The 19,313-nt window shown below is 41.6% G+C and overlaps 1 protein-coding gene across 5 annotated transcripts in view; it reads right to left on the bottom strand.

Moving 5' to 3' along the window:
• The window catches only part of MYO1B (myosin IB), a 193,420-nt gene that overhangs the window by 105,272 nt on the left and 68,835 nt on the right, over positions 1-19,313 (bottom strand). For all 5 annotated transcript variants that reach the window (XM_075608349.1, XM_075608350.1, XM_075608352.1 and 2 more), the window contains one exon: positions 3,744-3,848. In XM_075608349.1, the coding sequence (XP_075464464.1) occupies positions 3,744-3,848 (105 nt within the window). The remainder of the gene's footprint in view (positions 1-3,743; positions 3,849-19,313) is intronic.

Raw genomic sequence — 19,313 nt, forward strand, 5'->3', positions numbered from 1 at the left:
ATAAGGCAGGGTGAGAAAGGGATGTCTGAAGACATTGGAAGGGTAATAAAACAGTGACAAGGAACAGCATGGAGGGGGAAGGGGTGCTGTTCTTTGCCCCCCCTCCATGCTGTTCCTTGTCACCATTTTATTACCCTTCCAATGTCTTCAAACATCCCTTTCTCACCCTGCCTTATCTACATCTCTGTTTTTTTCTCCTTTCCTAATCTGTTTTAGCCATAGAATCCTTTGTAAATCTATATTGCTGACCTGAGGAAGAAATGAACACTCTCGAAAGCTTGTCCTATGATATCAATTGTTAGTCCAAATAAAAATGGTATCACCTAATACTGAAGCGCGCGCACACACACACACACACACACACACACACACACACACACACACACACACACACACACACACACACACACACACACACACACACACACACACAGCAACTGTAAATATTCCTATATATTCATTTGCATGTCTTAGACAGGTCTGCAACCCTGTCTTTCACCTTTATCACCCAGCACACAGCACTTCCACTGCAGCAAGGGTTTCTGGGAAATGACATGCAAATGAGCACACAGTGCCACCTTTTATCTCAAGCTCACATTACATGAGCAACCCTTAGCCAATGCATGCTGCTTGAGATAAAAGGTGGCTCTGTGTGCTCATTTGCATGTCATTTCCCAGAATCCCTTGCTGCAGTGGAAGTGCTGTGTGCTGGGTGATAATGGTGAAAGACAGGGTTGCAGACCTGTCTAAGACATGCAAATGAATATACAGGAATATTTACAGTTGCTTTATGCTTTACTGTGGAGGGTTTTTGTCACTTTTTTTACCCACCATAACCTCAATAAGTATATTTATATACATATACATACGTTACCGTTCCGAGGTCTGGTAAAGCAAGAGACAGCACTCAATTGTAGAAAACTTCACAAAGTTTATTGGTGAAAATAGTGGTACATCAAGAAACCCAACGTTTCGGTCCTCCAAAATAGGACCTTCCTCAGGGGGATACATATACATACACACACACACATATATATATATATATATCCCTGAAGAAATGCTTAGGGTTACACGTGTTGTTGTCTGAAGGGATGTTGAACGGTGGTTTTAATTACCACACCGGAGGAGTGCTGATACTCTGCCCCGACTGCGAACGTTTCCTGTCTGGAACATAGTTGACGGAGGACAATCCAAGGAGTGACACACATTGGGAGTTACCTTGCGGAAGTGATCCCATGACAGATCATGTCAAATGGTTGAGTGGACCGTCGGCATAGTGACACGTGGGGCATGAGTTAATTTCATAACACGCCTGAATATGTGATGTCTGTGAGTTTTAATATTGTGATTGTTGGAAACCATTACATTTTTATCTGTGGCATTACACTAGGATCGGGCACTATATATATCAAATGGAAATATTATTGAATGCTCATTTGCATGTCTTAGACAGGTCTGCAACCCTGCCTTTCACCATTATCACCTAACACACAGTACTTCCACTGCAGCAAGAGATTCTGGGAAATGACATGCAAATGAGCACACAGACCACCTTTTGCTTCAAAACCATATAACATGGTCCCCCTATAAGCGTATGCTTGCTGCATTTCACAGCTTTGAGCACAGCCTGGGTTAAGATGCAAAGCCAGTATACCCACCCACAGACAGACGTTTCAACCTTCAAGGGTCTCATCAGTGTGGGGTTGGTTATACTGGCTTTGCAAAATGAAGAATGGGATAGGTTTCACCACATTAAGTTATGGTGGGTAAAAAAGTGACAAAAACCCTCCACAGTAAAGCATATAGCAAATGGAAATATTAGTGTATGCTCATTTGCATGTCTTGGACAGGTCTGCAACCCTCGCTTTCACCATTATCACTCAGCACACAGTATAAGTATACAGTATATATGTCCAAGTAAGCCCATTAATCACTAAATAACATGCTTGGCATCTTCTACAGGTCGAACTAAAGTCCTTTTATGTGTATGGGTGCTGCAGTTTCGCTTAAAGGTGCAGTTCCTGTGAGCAATGTTATAAAATATTGATAGCACTATTTTTTCTCATATGGGGCAGATACTGTATGCAGCACTGTGGATAGAATTTCAAAGGCACACAAGGGTCCTGCCCTGAAGAGCTTTCAACCTACAGATGCAGCCACAAGTATTAGAACTCTTGCCTTTTAAATTCTGGGTCAGTCTCACAGTAAATGCCTCAACATTTATGTGAGAGTCTTAATGCCCCATTGGATTAATACTGCAGGGACCCCTGCTGTGTTAATCCGATGGGCCATTAAGAATCTCACAGAAATGTTCAGGCAATGTTGAGGCATTTACTGTGAGACTGCCCCAGAATCTCTCAGGTACAAGTGTTGTGGTGGCTGCATCTGTATATTTGGTGCTTGAGACACCGGGAGCTAGATTGTCTTGCACAAGATCACTAAAAGAATGGACATTGGCAATTGAACTAGGTTCACCTGTTTCCAAGATACGCCCTTCAGCCGCATACTGAAATTCAGAGATGTGAACTACTGCACACATGGTTTCAATATTTACTCTCCCCTTGCCCGTTGCATAATACATAAACCTGCTGCTTCGCCTTGATTATGCGCCCCTCAATTTTATTTCACTATACAGCAACTGCAGGTCAAAGGCCAACTGATCTCACTTTGAACATGTGTTTCTCTCATTTCCTCAATGGTAAAGAACATTTGAATACACCCTGCAACAACCTAGTAAAGTGGTGGTAATGTGAAAGTTGATAGTGTGAAATCTCACGGATCGGAAATAAGTAACTTTCCATTACTTGCTCTCTTGAGCTTGAGGAGAACTCTATTTAAGAACACCTTTAAAACAAATTAGCAATCCCATTTGCTTTCTTAAAACGGACTGTCATGCTAAAAGCAAAGATTTGGCTTCTTTTTCCAAAAATGTATTACAACATGTTGCATTTCCTAGAGGCAGCTGAGTAGGGAGAATATCAATGAAGTGTTTTTCTAACCTTACCCCCCCCCCCCCGTCCTTATCAAAGAACCAATAAAGAGAAGGGGAGGGGGGGTATTCAAACTTGAAGACAGTTACATCAGACAAAAGAGGAAATTAGTCCCCTCCCAAGTCTCAGCTCACCACGTTTACAAACTAGATTTTTTTTTAATATATATATATATATATATATATAAAAAGTGTGTGTCAAATGTTAGTGCAAAAGGCATCAACCATTAGTTATAAGCACATAAATATAACACTACCTGGCACCTCTCCCAAGGTCACTAGCCACCTAGGATAAAACAAGGCTGAGGCTGACCAGCCTTTTTCTTTCAAAGTCCAATACATTCCATGCATGCAGAAAGCAAGTGCATTCAATTGAAATTCCAATGATTTATGCTTGGCCAAGCGCCATTATCTGTGTCTTGGTCCTATTATAATACAGTATTATTTTGAATGGGTGCGCCCTAGTTGTATTATAAGATAACCTGGGTGGGTGAGTGAGCAGAAGTTCTATTATAATAAGATGATATTTTCAGTCCTATTATAATTTCAATGAATGACCTCCAGTTTTTCTACTATAAAAGAGAAAAGGGAATAAGGAACATAGAAATAACAAGGTTTACAAGAAGAGAATGGGATTCATTTTACAAAAGGCTAACCTTTGCAGAGCCATTATGTGTACTTCTATCAATATGAAATAAAACCTATGCATCAGCAAGACAGATCAGGAGATACAGATAACTACAAGGGCTCCTACCTTCGAGAACTGGGTTTGACTGCAAAAGTTGTTCCTTCACTTGATTAACTTCAGCTCCTTTCCCGCACACAGCCGCCACATATGACATTACCAGCTTGCTGGCCTCTAAAAGAAAGAACCAGACTCGGTTTCCAAAATGAAAATCATTGACAATGTACATAATAAATAAATAAATATATATATATATATATATATATATATATATATATATATATATATATATATATATATACACACATACATATACACACACACATTTTATTTTATATTCTTCATAGTAAGAATACAAAAATGGACCATATGATGGAATGTTTCTTGTACAATTTAATTATTTTTTTTAATACAAAAAAAGAAAAATATTTACATTAACATCTATATTAAACATTGATTTTGTTCATTGCTGCAAGGTTTCTCTAATTTTGCAATACATTGCAGGCAACTCCGACAATTATGAAACAAGTGTTGTTAAGAGTTGAGAACATGTTACATGGTACATGGTGACATTGTTTCCATTCATCACTTCTCCAGTAAGAGCTTCTATGTGGAACTGCATGATGTACAGTACTGTACACTAGTGAGCCTGGTCTAATATTGCAAAGGCTGCCAAAACAGATTAACAGAGAGCAAATTGTCTTGGAAAGGACAGCACTCCCCTACTTCATCAGAATAAGCAGACGCAATGAAGCGTGCAGGGAAGCGTACATGCCAAAAATGTAAGGGATGAGATTTGGCATAGATGAGCAAATGTAAATCTACAAATTATCACTGCACTAGAAAATAAATTCAATATCATGTCACCATACTGCTTGCAATAAAAAAATAAAGTAGCTGATGTGTCAGTTATAGTTTTATACATCATTTTTCAGGTATACATTCCTGGATCGTAGGAACTTACAATCTAATTTTTCACGTCTGATGGAAAGAGCAATAAAATTACCTGTGCATTTCACAGAATCACAGACACTTCAAAAATCACCAGAGGACACATTGTAGCAGAAATGGCCCACAATAAATGTATTCATTCAACAGAAACCTTTGGTTAGAAATTATGAAACACATTTTCTACTAACCAGTGTTCCTAGTGCTGCTCTGGATACAGTGGCAGTGGAGAAACAAAAGTGGATAGTGCATCCTTAGGATGTCCTGTCCATGTCTTAATGGAATATACTACATCCTTTGGGGATCATGTTGTTCCATTGGAGTTTACTAGTGTTTTCCTGACAAAAATGTGGTGATCGCGTACAATTTAGTTTATGATCATATAAAAATATTTTTTTAAACAGCAACATTTGAATTATTTCTTCATACTGTAACGTCCTAAACCAGGGGTGCACAAATTTACCTTAAAGTGCCTCCCTGTCTCCCCTCCAGCTCGCGCCCCCTTGCCCTGCATGGCTCCGGCGTCAAATGACCCAGCGGCGTCATTTGATGCCAGTTGCCATAGAGACGCGTCGCTGGAACCAAGGTAAGTAAAAAGTTACTGAGGCCTCGCGCAATCCCTGGCATTTATTTTAAATGCCTTCGGGAAAGCATGGGCATCTGTAAAAGCCATGAACCCCCCTCCCCCCGAAAATCTCACGCCCCACTTAGCGCTCCCCTGTCCTAAACTATATAAAAGACAAAAAAGTAGTCAGTTTATTTATAAAATGTAAATCCATCCATAGCAATAATATTTTTACTGACGTAAGTGAGTTGGGTTCCAGAATATTAGCGCCGATCCGCGGTTAGAGCTGATCCACCAGCACCCGGGAGCCCTCTTTTCTGAGGCCCTCTATGGCATGCTGTATTACTTATTCAGAACTCCATTCCATCTTTCAGGGATCCCAACTCAATGGGTACTGTCCCTATATACCAGGGGTGGGGAACCTTTTTTCTGCCAAGGGCCATTTGGATATTTATAACATCATTCGAGGGCCATACAAAATTATCAACTTAAAAATTAGCCTGCTATATTTGGTCAAACATTTAATTAACTCACCCCTAATGTGATGGCTGGAAATGCTTCTCTTTGGGTGGCTGACTGACTAACACTTGGGTGGTGGGTGACTATGACTGACTGTGTGTTGGTGTCTGTATACACACACACACACACACACACACACGGGGAGAAATGTGCAGGGGGGTGGGGGGGAATCAGACTCTCAGACCCACACTGTCAGACTCTCCGACCCACACTGTCAGACTCCCCGACCCACACTGTCAGACTCCCCGACCCACACTCTCCCCGACCCACACTCTCCCCGACCCACACTCTCCCCGACCCACACTCTCCCCGACCCACACTCTCCCGACCCACACTCTCCCCGACCCACACTCTCCCCGACCCACACTCTCCCCGACCCACACTCAAGCAAAATCCTACTGAAGGCTCCAAAGACAAGTGTTAAACTTGAGTGGCACTCAGTTCAAGTGCGTGACACTTGACAGGACCGCAGACACGGCAGTCAAGTTCAATGCACTGAGTGAGTGCGACTTAGTCTTCCTGAAGTAAAAAATTGCAAATTGAATACAAATACTCCAAATACTACCTGCACCGAAATCCATCACCAATGATGCTAAACAAGAATGACAATCAGCTGCAAGAAGTGACAACTTGAAATGCATGAGGAACGGTCTGACAGCTTAGATCACACTGAGTTATTTTATGGGGCACAGATCATGGGGGGGGTGGGGGTGTCTGCAAAAGCTAATCATACAACAACATGTATTGAAGTCAGGGAGACCAATGATGCTGGGATTTGTGTCACTCAGTGACTGAGTGACAGGCCTGGTGGTGTCCCAGGGCCCTCCTGCCCTCCCCGTCAGGGCCCTGCGTGGCTCCCTCTCCACTGCGGAGCAGGTGCCCTCCTCCGCAGCTGCTGCACGGTGTGGGGAGGAGGAGAGTCGGTAGTGAGGTGTCTCTCCCTCCGCAAACTCGCTCTTCCATCCCCCAAGCCAGTGATTCACAACCTTTTTTGTTTGGAGGAACCCTTTAAGTATTTTGTAACATTTCGGGGAACCCCTATCTGGATGACATATTTGACAGGGGTAAATCACAAAATAGACGTGTAAAGTACTGGGGGTAATAAATAATAATTAACTCATACTTTTGAATAAACAATGTGTATATATTTTGTAATGATTTTGGTTTAAACATCACCCCCCACCCCACATCTCACATCATCCCCCACTGATCAATCGATCTCTCTCCCCCTCTCTCCTCACCCCCCTTCTCTCTCCTCTACCTTTCTCCCTCCTCTCCCTCCTTCTGTCCTCTCCTCTCTCTCCTCTTCCTTTCTACCTCTCCCCCTCTCCCTCATTCTCTCTCCTCTCCCCCTCCTCCTCCTCCTCTTCCATTCTACCTCTCCCCTCTCCCCCTCCTTTCTCCCTCTCTCTCTCTACCTCTCCTTCTCTCTCCTGTCCCTCCTCTGTCCTCTCTCCCCTCTCTCTCCTATTTCTCTCTACCTCTCTCTCTCCTCTCCTCATTCTCTCCACATCTCTCTCCTCTCTTCTATACCCTCCTCTCTCCCCTCTCTCTACCTCTCCTCCTTCTCTCTCCTGTCCCCCTGTCCTCTCTCCCCTCTCCCTCCTCTCCTCTTCCTCCTTTCCCTCATTCTCTCTCCACATCTCTCTCCTCTCCCCCCTCTCCTCTCCTCTCTCTCCTCCCTCCTTTTGTCTCCTCTCCTCCTCTCTCCCTCTCTCCCCCCCTCTCTCCTTCTCTCCTCCCCCCTCTCTCTCTTCTATCCCCTCTCCTCTCCCCCTCCTTCTCTCTCTACCTCTCTCCTGTCCCTCCTCTGTCCTCTCCTTCCCCTCTCTCGCTCCTCTCCTCTCTCCTCTTCCTTTCTCCCTCTACCTCTCCTTCTCTCTCCTCTCCCCCTCTCCCATCCTCTCTCACACACACACACACACACACACACACACACACACACACACTCAGTCTGGCACACACACAGTCTGACACACACACACACAGACTGACACACATACACACACAGTCATTCTGACACACATACACACACTCAGTCTGACACACACACTCACTCAGTCAGTCTGACACACACACAAGCAAGTTTGAGCAGAAGCAGCATCTCCCTTCTACCTCCGGTAGCTCACATGAAAAGTTCACAGAAGAAGCCAACACCACAGATGACCCCCCTCCCTCCCTCTCAGCTCACAGGCAGGAAGCAGTGAGGACTGCACATGAGCTCCTAGGAGGGAGGAGGAGAGCGATGGGGGGAGAGCCCGGTTGGGAATCACTGCCCCAAGAACCACTCCTCTTATAGCCTCCCCCCCCCCCCCCCGAGCGCTGCTTACCAGTGCCGCCCTGGTGAATCTCGGGTCCTGCATCACCTCCTCGAAGGCCATCTTCCCCTCCTACTCCGGCGGCTGTTGCGGCTCTGGACTTGGGGAGGGAGGGGCACAAGGGGGAATTGGGGCAAGGGGGAAGCAAGGGAGGCATGGAGCAGACACCACGTGCTCCATGCAGGAAGAGGCGGGCCTCGCTTTGCAAGCTCGTATAGAGCTTGCTGCGGGCCAAAAAAAAAAATCTTGGCAGCGTGCCAACACGCGGCAACCAATCAGGAGAGGGGGAGGTTTTGGTTTTTTTCCTCCTTTCTTGCGGCGCATCGCGAGCGCGGTAAGCGGGCGATGGGATTTATCGAATGGCAGGGGGCCCGTGCGGCCGGGCCCTGACTCACGGGGGGCGGATCAAATAATTTCACGGGCCTTATACGGCCCGCGGGCCGGACATTCCCCACCCCTGCTATATACCGTATAATAAACAGGGGGGCCTGGTCTATACCATTACTTTATAAACATCGCTATATATATTAATGGCGCTATATAAATAAAGACATACATGCATACATACATACACCATTGCTTATCTACTCTCTCTGAGGCTCATCTCCTCATGTCCTCAAGGAACCTCACCTTTTAGAATAGTCCCTCCTACTTATAAACCCCTGCATGACATCTAGATCCCCATGGCAACCCAGGGGCCAAATATACAACAACCATGTTAGTAACCCTTTAGGAGGGGTGGATAACACAATATATACCTAATTTCTTCAGTGATACGACTTAAATTATTAGATACAAATATATTATTCATCCACACTTTTTTTGTATAAACTAATTCTAGTGCCAAAGTGATGAAGGGGGAAGAACAGTACATTTTAAATAAGATTAGAACTGCATAGGGCCCTGTAACAGGGACTTATCACTGTTGAGAAAAACTGTCTCTAAATCCAGCAGTGTGCTGGTTAATTGCATATGCAATCAACCAGACTCCACCTTGCTGATTAGGACTGTTAGAAAAAGCCTGATCTAAGAAACAGGAAACAGCCCACAACTGGACTGACAAGAGGAAAAGATGTCTTGATGAACACAGGACTGTATGCTGACAGCAAGACAAGGGGACAAGACCTCTATACCTGGACACGGGCGGACCTTTCCATAGCACACAAGGGTGCGGACCCAGGAAAGCAGAGAGGCCTTCCCCTGCAGCTACAAGAACAGAGAAGAGACTTTCTTGTTGGGCTGTTGTGTGTAATTTGGGGTGGTAATTAGCTTAGCTACCCACCCGGTTAAGGAGGGCTGGAAGAAAGGTCTAAATATTCTACTTTATTTTGTTTATTTTTAATGTTTTGCCGTGTTAAAGGAACAGCCGCAATAAAGCCTTATTTTAATTTCACCTTAAAAACGGTCTCCATTGCATACCTCTGCACACATCTCCTACAGGCCCAAATAAAAATGTTAAGAGATGAGGCAACAAATGCTACTTCAGGGGAGTTTGAATGCTTTCACTGATAAGTTTTGTTTTGCCTGCTACATTGGAAGGTCTATTTCCACACAAGTTCCAAACATTTAAAAAAAATTGTCTCAAAACATTTTAAAGATTGATACCTACATTACAAAAGCTGTTCAAAATTAAGCTTAAAATAAAAAAAAAATAGACATGTGTATTTCGTTTAAATTGCAATTCTTGGCTGTATATTCTGCTTTAGTTGAGCACTTACGAAGTGCGTGAAAGAAGGATTTTTCAGATGTCACAAGTCCGTTTTATTCATGACGCGTCTTGGGACATTGGAAATGTGAAATACATAGAGATTCACAGCAAATCATTCTGGGGTCCATCTCATAGAACACAACAAACCTATCCTTTACCTCCCTTCTGTGTAAATCAGCAGCCAAAGAAATTTAGGAGAGGACAGGTCTGTGCTGTTACAAGAAGCAGAAGCAAGAAGGATTAGTAATGAATTTCAATGTACTTCAGTTTTCCAGAGTCAACTGGTGCAGCACATTTAAATTCAACATACAGTTAGAGAGACAAGTGCACAGTAAATGTTCTTAGAGAAAATATGAAATAAATTGAAGTGGTAATGTCTGATATAATGTGTAGTCTTTACATGACCTTGACCCATGAATGTACAGTATATTTAGTTCTGTTTATTACTAACCCATTTATGGAAATAAATAAATATACAAATATTTAAGTATATGTTGGCAAAAACTTTACGAGATTTACATTTATACACACATGCATTTCTTTCACCTTGAAAATTACCAACATGTATATAGCTTTCAAAGGAACATTTTTGAACATTCTCAAATCTCCTTTCTTCATTATTAAATGTTCTCTAACCATTTCCACACATTCCAGAAATCAAATACCACCCTACAGTAACTGTGAAAGCGACTCTCTCTCCCTCCCCCCCCCCATAGCCACAGGAAATTACTGTCTACCATTCAGAGTATGGCTTTAATTATTCTAATGAAGTAAAGATGTACTGGTAATAAAACTGCTTGGACCTTCTTCTTCCTTAGAAGGAAAATAGCAGATTCCTCATCCATGCCTAATTAACACTCCTTTTCTGCATGACTAATTGCTTTAATCTGTAACATACAGATGCAAATCACCAAGAGCTGTTTATTGCCAAACTATAGGCAGATATATTTATAAAAAATCATTTGCACTTGCAAATTAATTTTGAAATAATGCCATACTCACTAATTTTGCATGCATCACATAATGTACCCCAGACACACGTTATTGATGTTGCTCTGGAAAAGCGGTAAGTGCGTTGAATACCAACATAATATGAAATATGTATAGATTGACTCAAACCTACATAAAATTGACTTAAAGCTCCCTTCTCACTCTACACCCAGTTCCCTATCTGTACCCACCCTACCTTATTGAGAGTGGAATATCTCTGCTTTGATGAACCTCCTGAACTATGTATTTAGACCTCCCATCATCAACAAGTATACTGTATCTTCAGAACGACAAAGGGGAAAAAAAATGTCTTATGGTTCACATCAAAATATATTAGCAAAGCTTAGAAACCCCAGCATGTATAACTCCAGCATAAAAGTAGAGGACGAATAGCATAGAAACGTTCCAGTGCATCAAGGGTTACAATAAAGCGCAGGATGGAAACAATTTCAGAGAAAGGTGGACACAAACTAACGGTCATTTTCTGGAGATGGTAGGTTCAGGGGAAATTTGAGGAAATAGTTCACTGAAAGTACAGGCAGTCCTCGTTTTACAACGCTTCGCTTTACAACGAATGGCTTATCCAACGCTATGCAATGCATACCTATGTTCATTTTTACAACGCCAAAATGGCTTATCCAACGCTTTTACGACGCTTTGCAACGTTGTGTATGTGTGTATATATATATATACACACATTCACATAAACAACGTTGCAAAGCGTCGTAAGAGCGTATATATATAATATAATACTATATAATATTATATTATACTATATAATATATTATTTATTATGCTATATTATATATATAATACAGTATATACACTATATAATTTGTGTGTGCTGCATATCTTATTGCCTGCATAAAATATTTGGTGTATTTTAGTGTTAAAAATGCCTTCAGGAACGGAACCTTTCATTTAAACTGTGTTCCTATGGGAAAACGTGTTTCGCTTTACAACGTTTCGCTTTACAACGCCATTTTGAGTAACGCATATGTGTCGGATAACCGAGGACTGCCTGTAGTAGATTCTGTACATGGAACATCATCCAAGCAAAAAAGTGGAGGCTAACACAAATAAAGTTAAACATGAATTCAATGTGGAAAAAAAGGATACGAGATTGAGATATAGATAATCTCTCCTGAAGTTACGTTTTATGTAACGAAACGTGTTGAGTCACGCGATTTGTGAATAAGCAGGGACTTAGTTAGTGGTGTTCAGAATTTTCAGCGATTACCAGCTGGCGGGACTTTCAGCTTCCCTGTGTCAGGAGACAGACAGGCTGGTGAGGGGTTCCCTCGGATTGTAACAGGCTGTTTCACCTCTCTGTGGACGTTCCTCTTTGCGGGGGGGACTCTTTGGTCGGATTATCGGTCTTCCATCAGAGACTGCATGTGGCTGGGAAAATTGAACGGTCTGCAAACATATGACTGCTAGCAACCAGCTGATTGTGAATTTTGTATTTTTTGCACCTCCGCTGTCCTAGATCAGCTGGATCTCCGTAACCTCACCATCACAGATCTACTGCAAGATTATATCTTACTTGTAAGTGAGCATTTGTCTACAGTTTTTTATTAAATATTAATTTTGTAACAGTATTATGCTATGGAGCGTGCGCTTCTCTTTTTTGTTGTTTTAGAAATTCATTGTTGATGCGTTGAAGATGCAGTTTTTATCCCACAGATAACACCTTTTGAACTACTCCAACGAAACTCTATGGACTCTAATATTGATATTTTGACATTTATTCACCGTCACTTTTCATGAAAAATCATTTAATTTTTTTCAACACATTATTACATTTCTACATTTATATAAGTATTCCCATCACTTATTGGCATATTAGGGGTTAAGCGCCGACATCTTTTCGTGTGTCACACACACACACACAAGACGACCTCAAGAACTACAGACCAATCAGTCTACTTCCAATCACTTAGACGATTGTTACCAAGATGCTCACTAATTGGCTATAACAGACCCAGGATTTGTCCCAGCCTAGAGAACAAGCAGGATTTCGCAGTGGAAACAATACAATGGACCGCATCGAAGTCGTACAAGAAGTAATTTCCCAAAGTAATGAATACAATCTACCACTCATCTTAGATTACGAAAAAGCAGTTGATCCTGTCAACACCTCAGCGGTCCTAGATACATTAAGAAAATAAAATGTTGATATTATAAAGAACATTTACGAGAATTCCACGTCTGTTCGATTACATGAAGTTACAAGCAAGATAAGGATCAGCAAGGACGTGCAGCAAGAAGACACCATATAGCCAAACATTTTACTGCAACACTTCTATGGTTCAAAACATTGGATTGGGAAGAAAAAGGAATCAAAATCAAATATGACTATTCGAATCTCCTACGATTTGCAGATTACGTTATTTTTGCCACAAGTCCAGAAGACCTCTAGCAACAAATTGGAGAACTTACTGAAGCAAGTAAGAATGTGAGCCTCCGTTTGCAAGACCAAAGTGATGTTCTACAAAGATTTAATATAAATAGAATAGAACTAGAATTAGTTTTCAAAGACTATGTCTACCTTGGCTAGCAAATAATGAATGGGAACCTTTTCAATGAAAATCGATAGGAGAATGAATATGGGATTAAGTGCATTTGACAGAAACAAGACAATATTTCCAGGGAATCTTCCACTGCGCCTAAAGAAGTTTTTCAACTGGTCTATTCTGCCCGTTCTCACATATATATGTGAAACTTGGACTCTAAATGCGAAGATAATTCACAAGCTTCAGACAACGCAAAGAAATATAGAGATATGTATGCTGGGTATTACCCAAAGAGACAGGAAATAGAAAGACCAAGGGTGAAGATATTACCATTGTTGGACAAAGATGATACTCGACTGGATTCCAAGAGATTAAAAGACCAAGATGATGATCAAAAGTAAAATGGGAGGATGAAGTCATAAAATTTGGTGGAATAACGAGGAGATGCAACTACAGTACCTGGAAGATCATTGGGGGTGCCTTCATCTAGCAGTGGATCGACAAAGGGCTGAAGTATGTATGTATAAAATAATCATTTTTACCAATATTTACGCTATGTGGTACACACACACGTTTTCAAGAGGTATTTTTATCTGATGTACATTTCTAGACATGGTCATGGAGGATGTTAGTAATATGCCAACCACATGAGAGGCAAAGTGCCTATTCCCGCTCCTCACTGCTTCTATGGAAAGCATTTTCAGTAGAAGAGGACTTCGGTTTTCTGGAGACAACAGGAAACACCACACCAGTCTTAGATTCAATAAATTAATTATTTTATTATAGGTCAATGTTTCGTTGTTTAATAACACAACTTCATCAGGACTTACAGAGCAAACAAAGACCGACTTAAATAGTGAAAAACATGGCACACACCTGCTATAAACGGTCTCCACCCATCACCCATTTGCAGGAGCCCATCGTGATGAATTGGATTTAAAATGGAGCTCAAAAGGCCTTTGGAGAAGGATTACCAGATGACATCTAAAATCCTTAAGAAGTTTAACAGTAAATAAATTGACCTAGAATTGCACAGAATCACAAGGTGATTCAGAATTAAGAACCCACCTATGATTGGCTGACTCAACAAGGACTTTTGCACTAAATGGTGCGAGATACTTAACAAGTGCTTTTGGACTTGATCTTATTAGTTGTTGAGGAGGTCAATAAACAATTGGGCCAAACCAACAGTGAAATCACAGCTGTGAAGTGCATACGAAGATACAAAACTAACCAACTTAAGGCTACTGACCTATTAGCTATTATTGACAAGGATCTATAGCAATATACCACACGACTGACACAACTTGAGAGATAAATATTACAAAGTGTGCAGTGATTACAAAGACGGTCATGTACCCGTGGTTGAGTGGGGAACAAAGACATACATCTAAGTGGCAAATTCAGATATAGACAACAAGCACATTCACAGAGACTTTGGAGATGACAGAGTGACCAACAATCCTGACACTGATCTGCCAACAGAGGACAGCCACAGGAGCTCTCGATTGGACTCTGATACCGATGAGCACAGGCCTCTTTTGGCGATACCCGTCACGGATGTAAGTACAGAAAGGAACAAACAAGAAGGGACTGTAAGGAGACATTCACAACCAGAGGCAAGACAGTCATCTTCAATCTATCGCCCAGAGAATTGCATTAAGGAGTGTTGAGGATGCCCTCAACAGGGTTACCATTTTGTCCCACATTTTTTGATCCCTTTAAATCTCATGGCGATTATTTTTCTATTAGGGAGGCGAGTTAGATTTTTTTTTTTTAAGGACTAGCAAGTATCCAACAAACAACCCTTTAGAATTAAAAGCACCATCAACCCAATTTGTAAGCCTCAATTGACAAAGTATTACGTATTTTGAAACACTAACATACTGTTCATTTCAATATGTAAACCAGTCTCTTTACGTCCCAACCTATGGGCAATAATAATAAATGTTATACTCTCCCTCGAGTGACAGGTTTATTATTAAAACAACAGATAAGGTGGGAGCAGTAGAGGTGCTGGATGACCTTAAATATAAGTGGATTCATGACATCACCAAGATCTTTACAGTAGGACTATATACCAGAGGCAGCCAGTGATCTATGGATACCAAAGATCCATAAAAAACCTTATTGACCCACCCAACAGACCTATAATTTCAGTTACCAAGCACCTTCTGCAGCCAATCGCGGAATACATAGACTCATTTTTACAGCCAATGGTGCATAGATCATCATCATATCTGCAGGATACCAAAAAAAAATTTTGCGCAGATTACACAACTTTGGGACATTGACTGATCATTCTTTATTAGTGACTATAGAAAAATCATTATATACCAACATCACAAATGAGGCAGGTATGACAGCTGTCAGGCATTTACTGAGTAGGGAACATATGGGCCACACCCCTGTTTAATAACCTGCATCACTGTTACATATGGCATTAGAGGAAAAACAATTTTGGCTTTGAACAGTAGTATTTGCAGATCTAGGAAATGGCCATGGGGAGCTCCACCACACCATCTTATGCCAACTTATTTATAGGGTACCTTGAAGAAAAATGTATCCTCATTGAGAACCTGTTAACCAAACATATAGCAAGCTGCTGGTGCTGCATACTGTAGATGTTAACTTTCCCAGTACTGTATTGTACACTATCAATTCCCTTGATTCTAAGATTCAGTTTAACCCCAAAGCCAGTAATTCTATGGTAACTTTCCTTGATGTCCAAATCTTAGTTGACAAAGGCGTTCGATTCACCTACTGGATCAAACCAGTTTATAATTGCACTGAACCACAAAAAGCATATGCTTTATTCATTTAACCCCTTCAGAGCAAGTTCATATACATCACTAAGTTTAGTCCATAGGACAGCAAGACATTTTATTTATTCAGTGTAGCAGGCTTGAATCAGGTTATCAAAATATGTAACTAAATGTTTTTACACAGACTTGGGTCCTAAATGTAAAAATGTCACTAGTAAATTACAAGCCAATTTGTGAGGAGCCCAGGAATTGTACTGCTGTGTTCTATTCACAAGCCTTTACAAAAAGCCCACCAACAGAACACCATGTTGAAATCTAAGCTTCCATCCTACTAAAGTGATCAACGGGTTACCCACAATAAAAATGATTGCGGGTTACCTGTATCTGTAATGACCCTGCTGACTGAATGGAAACGGACTGAGATCAGAGATTCTGAGAGAGGGATTATAATCAGATTACAGCATATAACACTGGACAAAACTAGATCACAGATGAGACCCAGAAATAAGTGGGTTGAGAGTACCATTCGTGCAGACATTTAATACAGCATCCCCTATAATAGCGAACACAGTTAAACTATGGGGCATCATTAAGCGTGATGATTAATTAACTGAAAATATGCAGCTATTCTCAATGATGGTGTATAAAAGGAATACAAATCTCTGATTTACTCAATGCCGACGCAATTGAAAAATATAAAAAACGGTTGGGAATCCTCTGATAAGATGGGCTGTGGAGTTTGTAATTCATTAATACACAGCAATTCATTCAATTATACAGACACAAGACGCAAATAGAAGGTTAAACATGATCTCAATTGTCTCAGCACGCATTGCACATATCTTCTTAAAATGTCCCTGTAGCTTAATTTACATGGGCAAGACAACCAGGCCATTCAGACGGCTGTCTGCATATGCCTTTTAGAGTGCCCAGATGTTACGAGCTGCGGGATTACTCTGGCTATGCATTTCAAGTGGACATTAGTTAACCACAGTTGGTACCACCTGGATGACCAAACATAGTAGGTGCTGTACAATATGTGTAACTGGGTGGTTTATGCCATGAACTAATTGCATGAGTTTTGTGCCAACCTTGGCTTAGCTGTGGTTGTGGGAGTTTATGTGCATGTTTATTACCCAGTAAGTGGAGCCGTTTATGTAGCTTTGTATTTTACCCCCTGGTTGTTAACCGCTCACTTTCTTGCAATTTAGCTTCACGTTAGCCTTTACCTAGTGTTCTGGTCACCCTGTCATTCCCGATTCATCTTTGAGGCTTCTCTGTTACAGCTTCAAAGGTCAATATTATCGTATATTTGGGAGTTGGCTTAATACATCCAGTTGAGAGACTTTTCTTCTTTATAGTATTCAGGCTCCATATACAGTAGATACTTCTGGACCCATTCCATCCATGCATCTTTTCTTCAGCCCTGACTTATCAATACTGTAGTCTGGCACCATCATGTAGACTGTGGATGCCTCTTTCCCCCGCTTTGATAATTAGCAGTAGCTGTGTGATTTGGGCACCGGAAGGACTAAATAGCCGTGAGATCTTGTCGGGTCTAACACGCTCACCACCAAGACTGGTAATGTAATGTTGTCCTACTGATTTGCTCAGTGGTTGTAATCTCAGAGTGCCGTAGCATTGGTTATTTCTCCTGCTACATTGCTGCAACGTAAACGTTGTCCCACTTCCTATGCAGTTTGTGGCTGAACAATAGGGTTCTTACATCATTTGGACTGTTCTATGTTCAGGAATTAATCAAAACGAGTGATCCTCGTGTGTAACTATTTATTTAACCCGCAATATTCACATTACTTATATTGACATTTCTGTTACATATGTATTCTTTTTGGATCTTATTGCTCCAATTTTTTCTGCCTATGAATAACGCTATGATTTTCCCACTTGCTACTTATGTGGCTACCAAGTTGTTTTTCTATCTAATATAATCTTTGGTTTGTTAATTTTCTCATATACAACACGGTTTCGCTATTGTCATGTTTAACACAGGCGTGTGGGTGGTTTGTTGGGTACATGGTAGAGTAGAACCCAGTGACTTGGAACGGCGCTAAAACAACAATTATAATGTGGGTACATGGTAGAGGACATCATGATCGGCCCCAGCAATGGGGTGGTGGGAGGAGCCTATTTTTGGCATGTTTGTCACTATTTAAGTCACATTGTGAATTGCTAGGAAATAGGGGAAACCCTGCTGTTGCCAAGGAAGAATTAAGTGCCAAATGTAAGTGACTAAGGCCCGGGCCATAGAGCACTCAGGCGTGCTGAGCCGCGCTGAACAGATGCAGAACGCCCCTGCATCTGCTATCAGCGCGGCTATAGTTTCTCCCTGCTCATGCGCTCTGATGCGCGCTGAGGAGGAGAAACTCTTCCCCGAGCGTCAAATTGAAATTTGGTGCTCGGGGAAGCGGAGGAGCGGTCACGTGACCGCTCCCATCCAATGGGGCTGCAGCCGGTTCCCTACAGAGCCGCCATTACCAGACAGAAGGTGTTGTGTGTGTTGTGTGTGTTGTGTGTGTAGGAGGGGGGGGGGAGAGGGTGATGCCCCGATCGCTGTCTCCCTTCTGCTCCAGTCCCTGCCCCCCTTCCCTGCCCCCCTTCTGCTCCGGTCCCTGCCCCCCTTCTGCTCCAGTCCCTGTCTCCTGTGTGTGTGTTGTGTGTGTGTCTGTATGTGCATATGTGTGTATGCATGTATGCATGTGTGTGTGTGTGTGCGCATTGTGTGCATTGTGTGCCTTGTGTGTGTGTGTGTGTGTGTGTGTTTGCATTGTGTGCATTGTGTGTGTGTATGTGTATGCATGTGTATGCATGTGTATGCGTGTGTGTGTGTGTGTGTGTGTGTGTGTGTGTGTGTCTGTGTGTGCATATGCGTGTGTGTGTGTGTATGTGTATGCATGTGTGTGTATGTGTGCATGTGTGTGTGTATATATGTGTGTGTATATATAATGTGTGTATATATAATGTGTGTGTATATATAATGTGTGTGTGTGTGTGTATATATAATGTGTGTGTGTGTATATATAATGTGTGTGTGTGTGTATATATAATGTGTGTGTGTGTGTGTATATATATATATATATATATATAATGTGTGTATGCATGTGTGTGTGTATGTGTATGTGTGTGTTTGTGTTTGCGTGCGTGCATATATTTATCAAAGTTGCACAATGTTAATAAATAATTTATTCTCACCACGTGTCTTTTTTTAAAAATGTTTTTAAATATTATATAAAATATACACACACACACACACACACACACACACACACACACGTTCCCCAGTGACACACAA

This window comes from Ascaphus truei, chromosome 7 (genome assembly GCF_040206685.1).
Source record: "Ascaphus truei isolate aAscTru1 chromosome 7, aAscTru1.hap1, whole genome shotgun sequence".
NCBI lineage: Eukaryota > Metazoa > Chordata > Amphibia > Anura > Ascaphidae > Ascaphus > Ascaphus truei.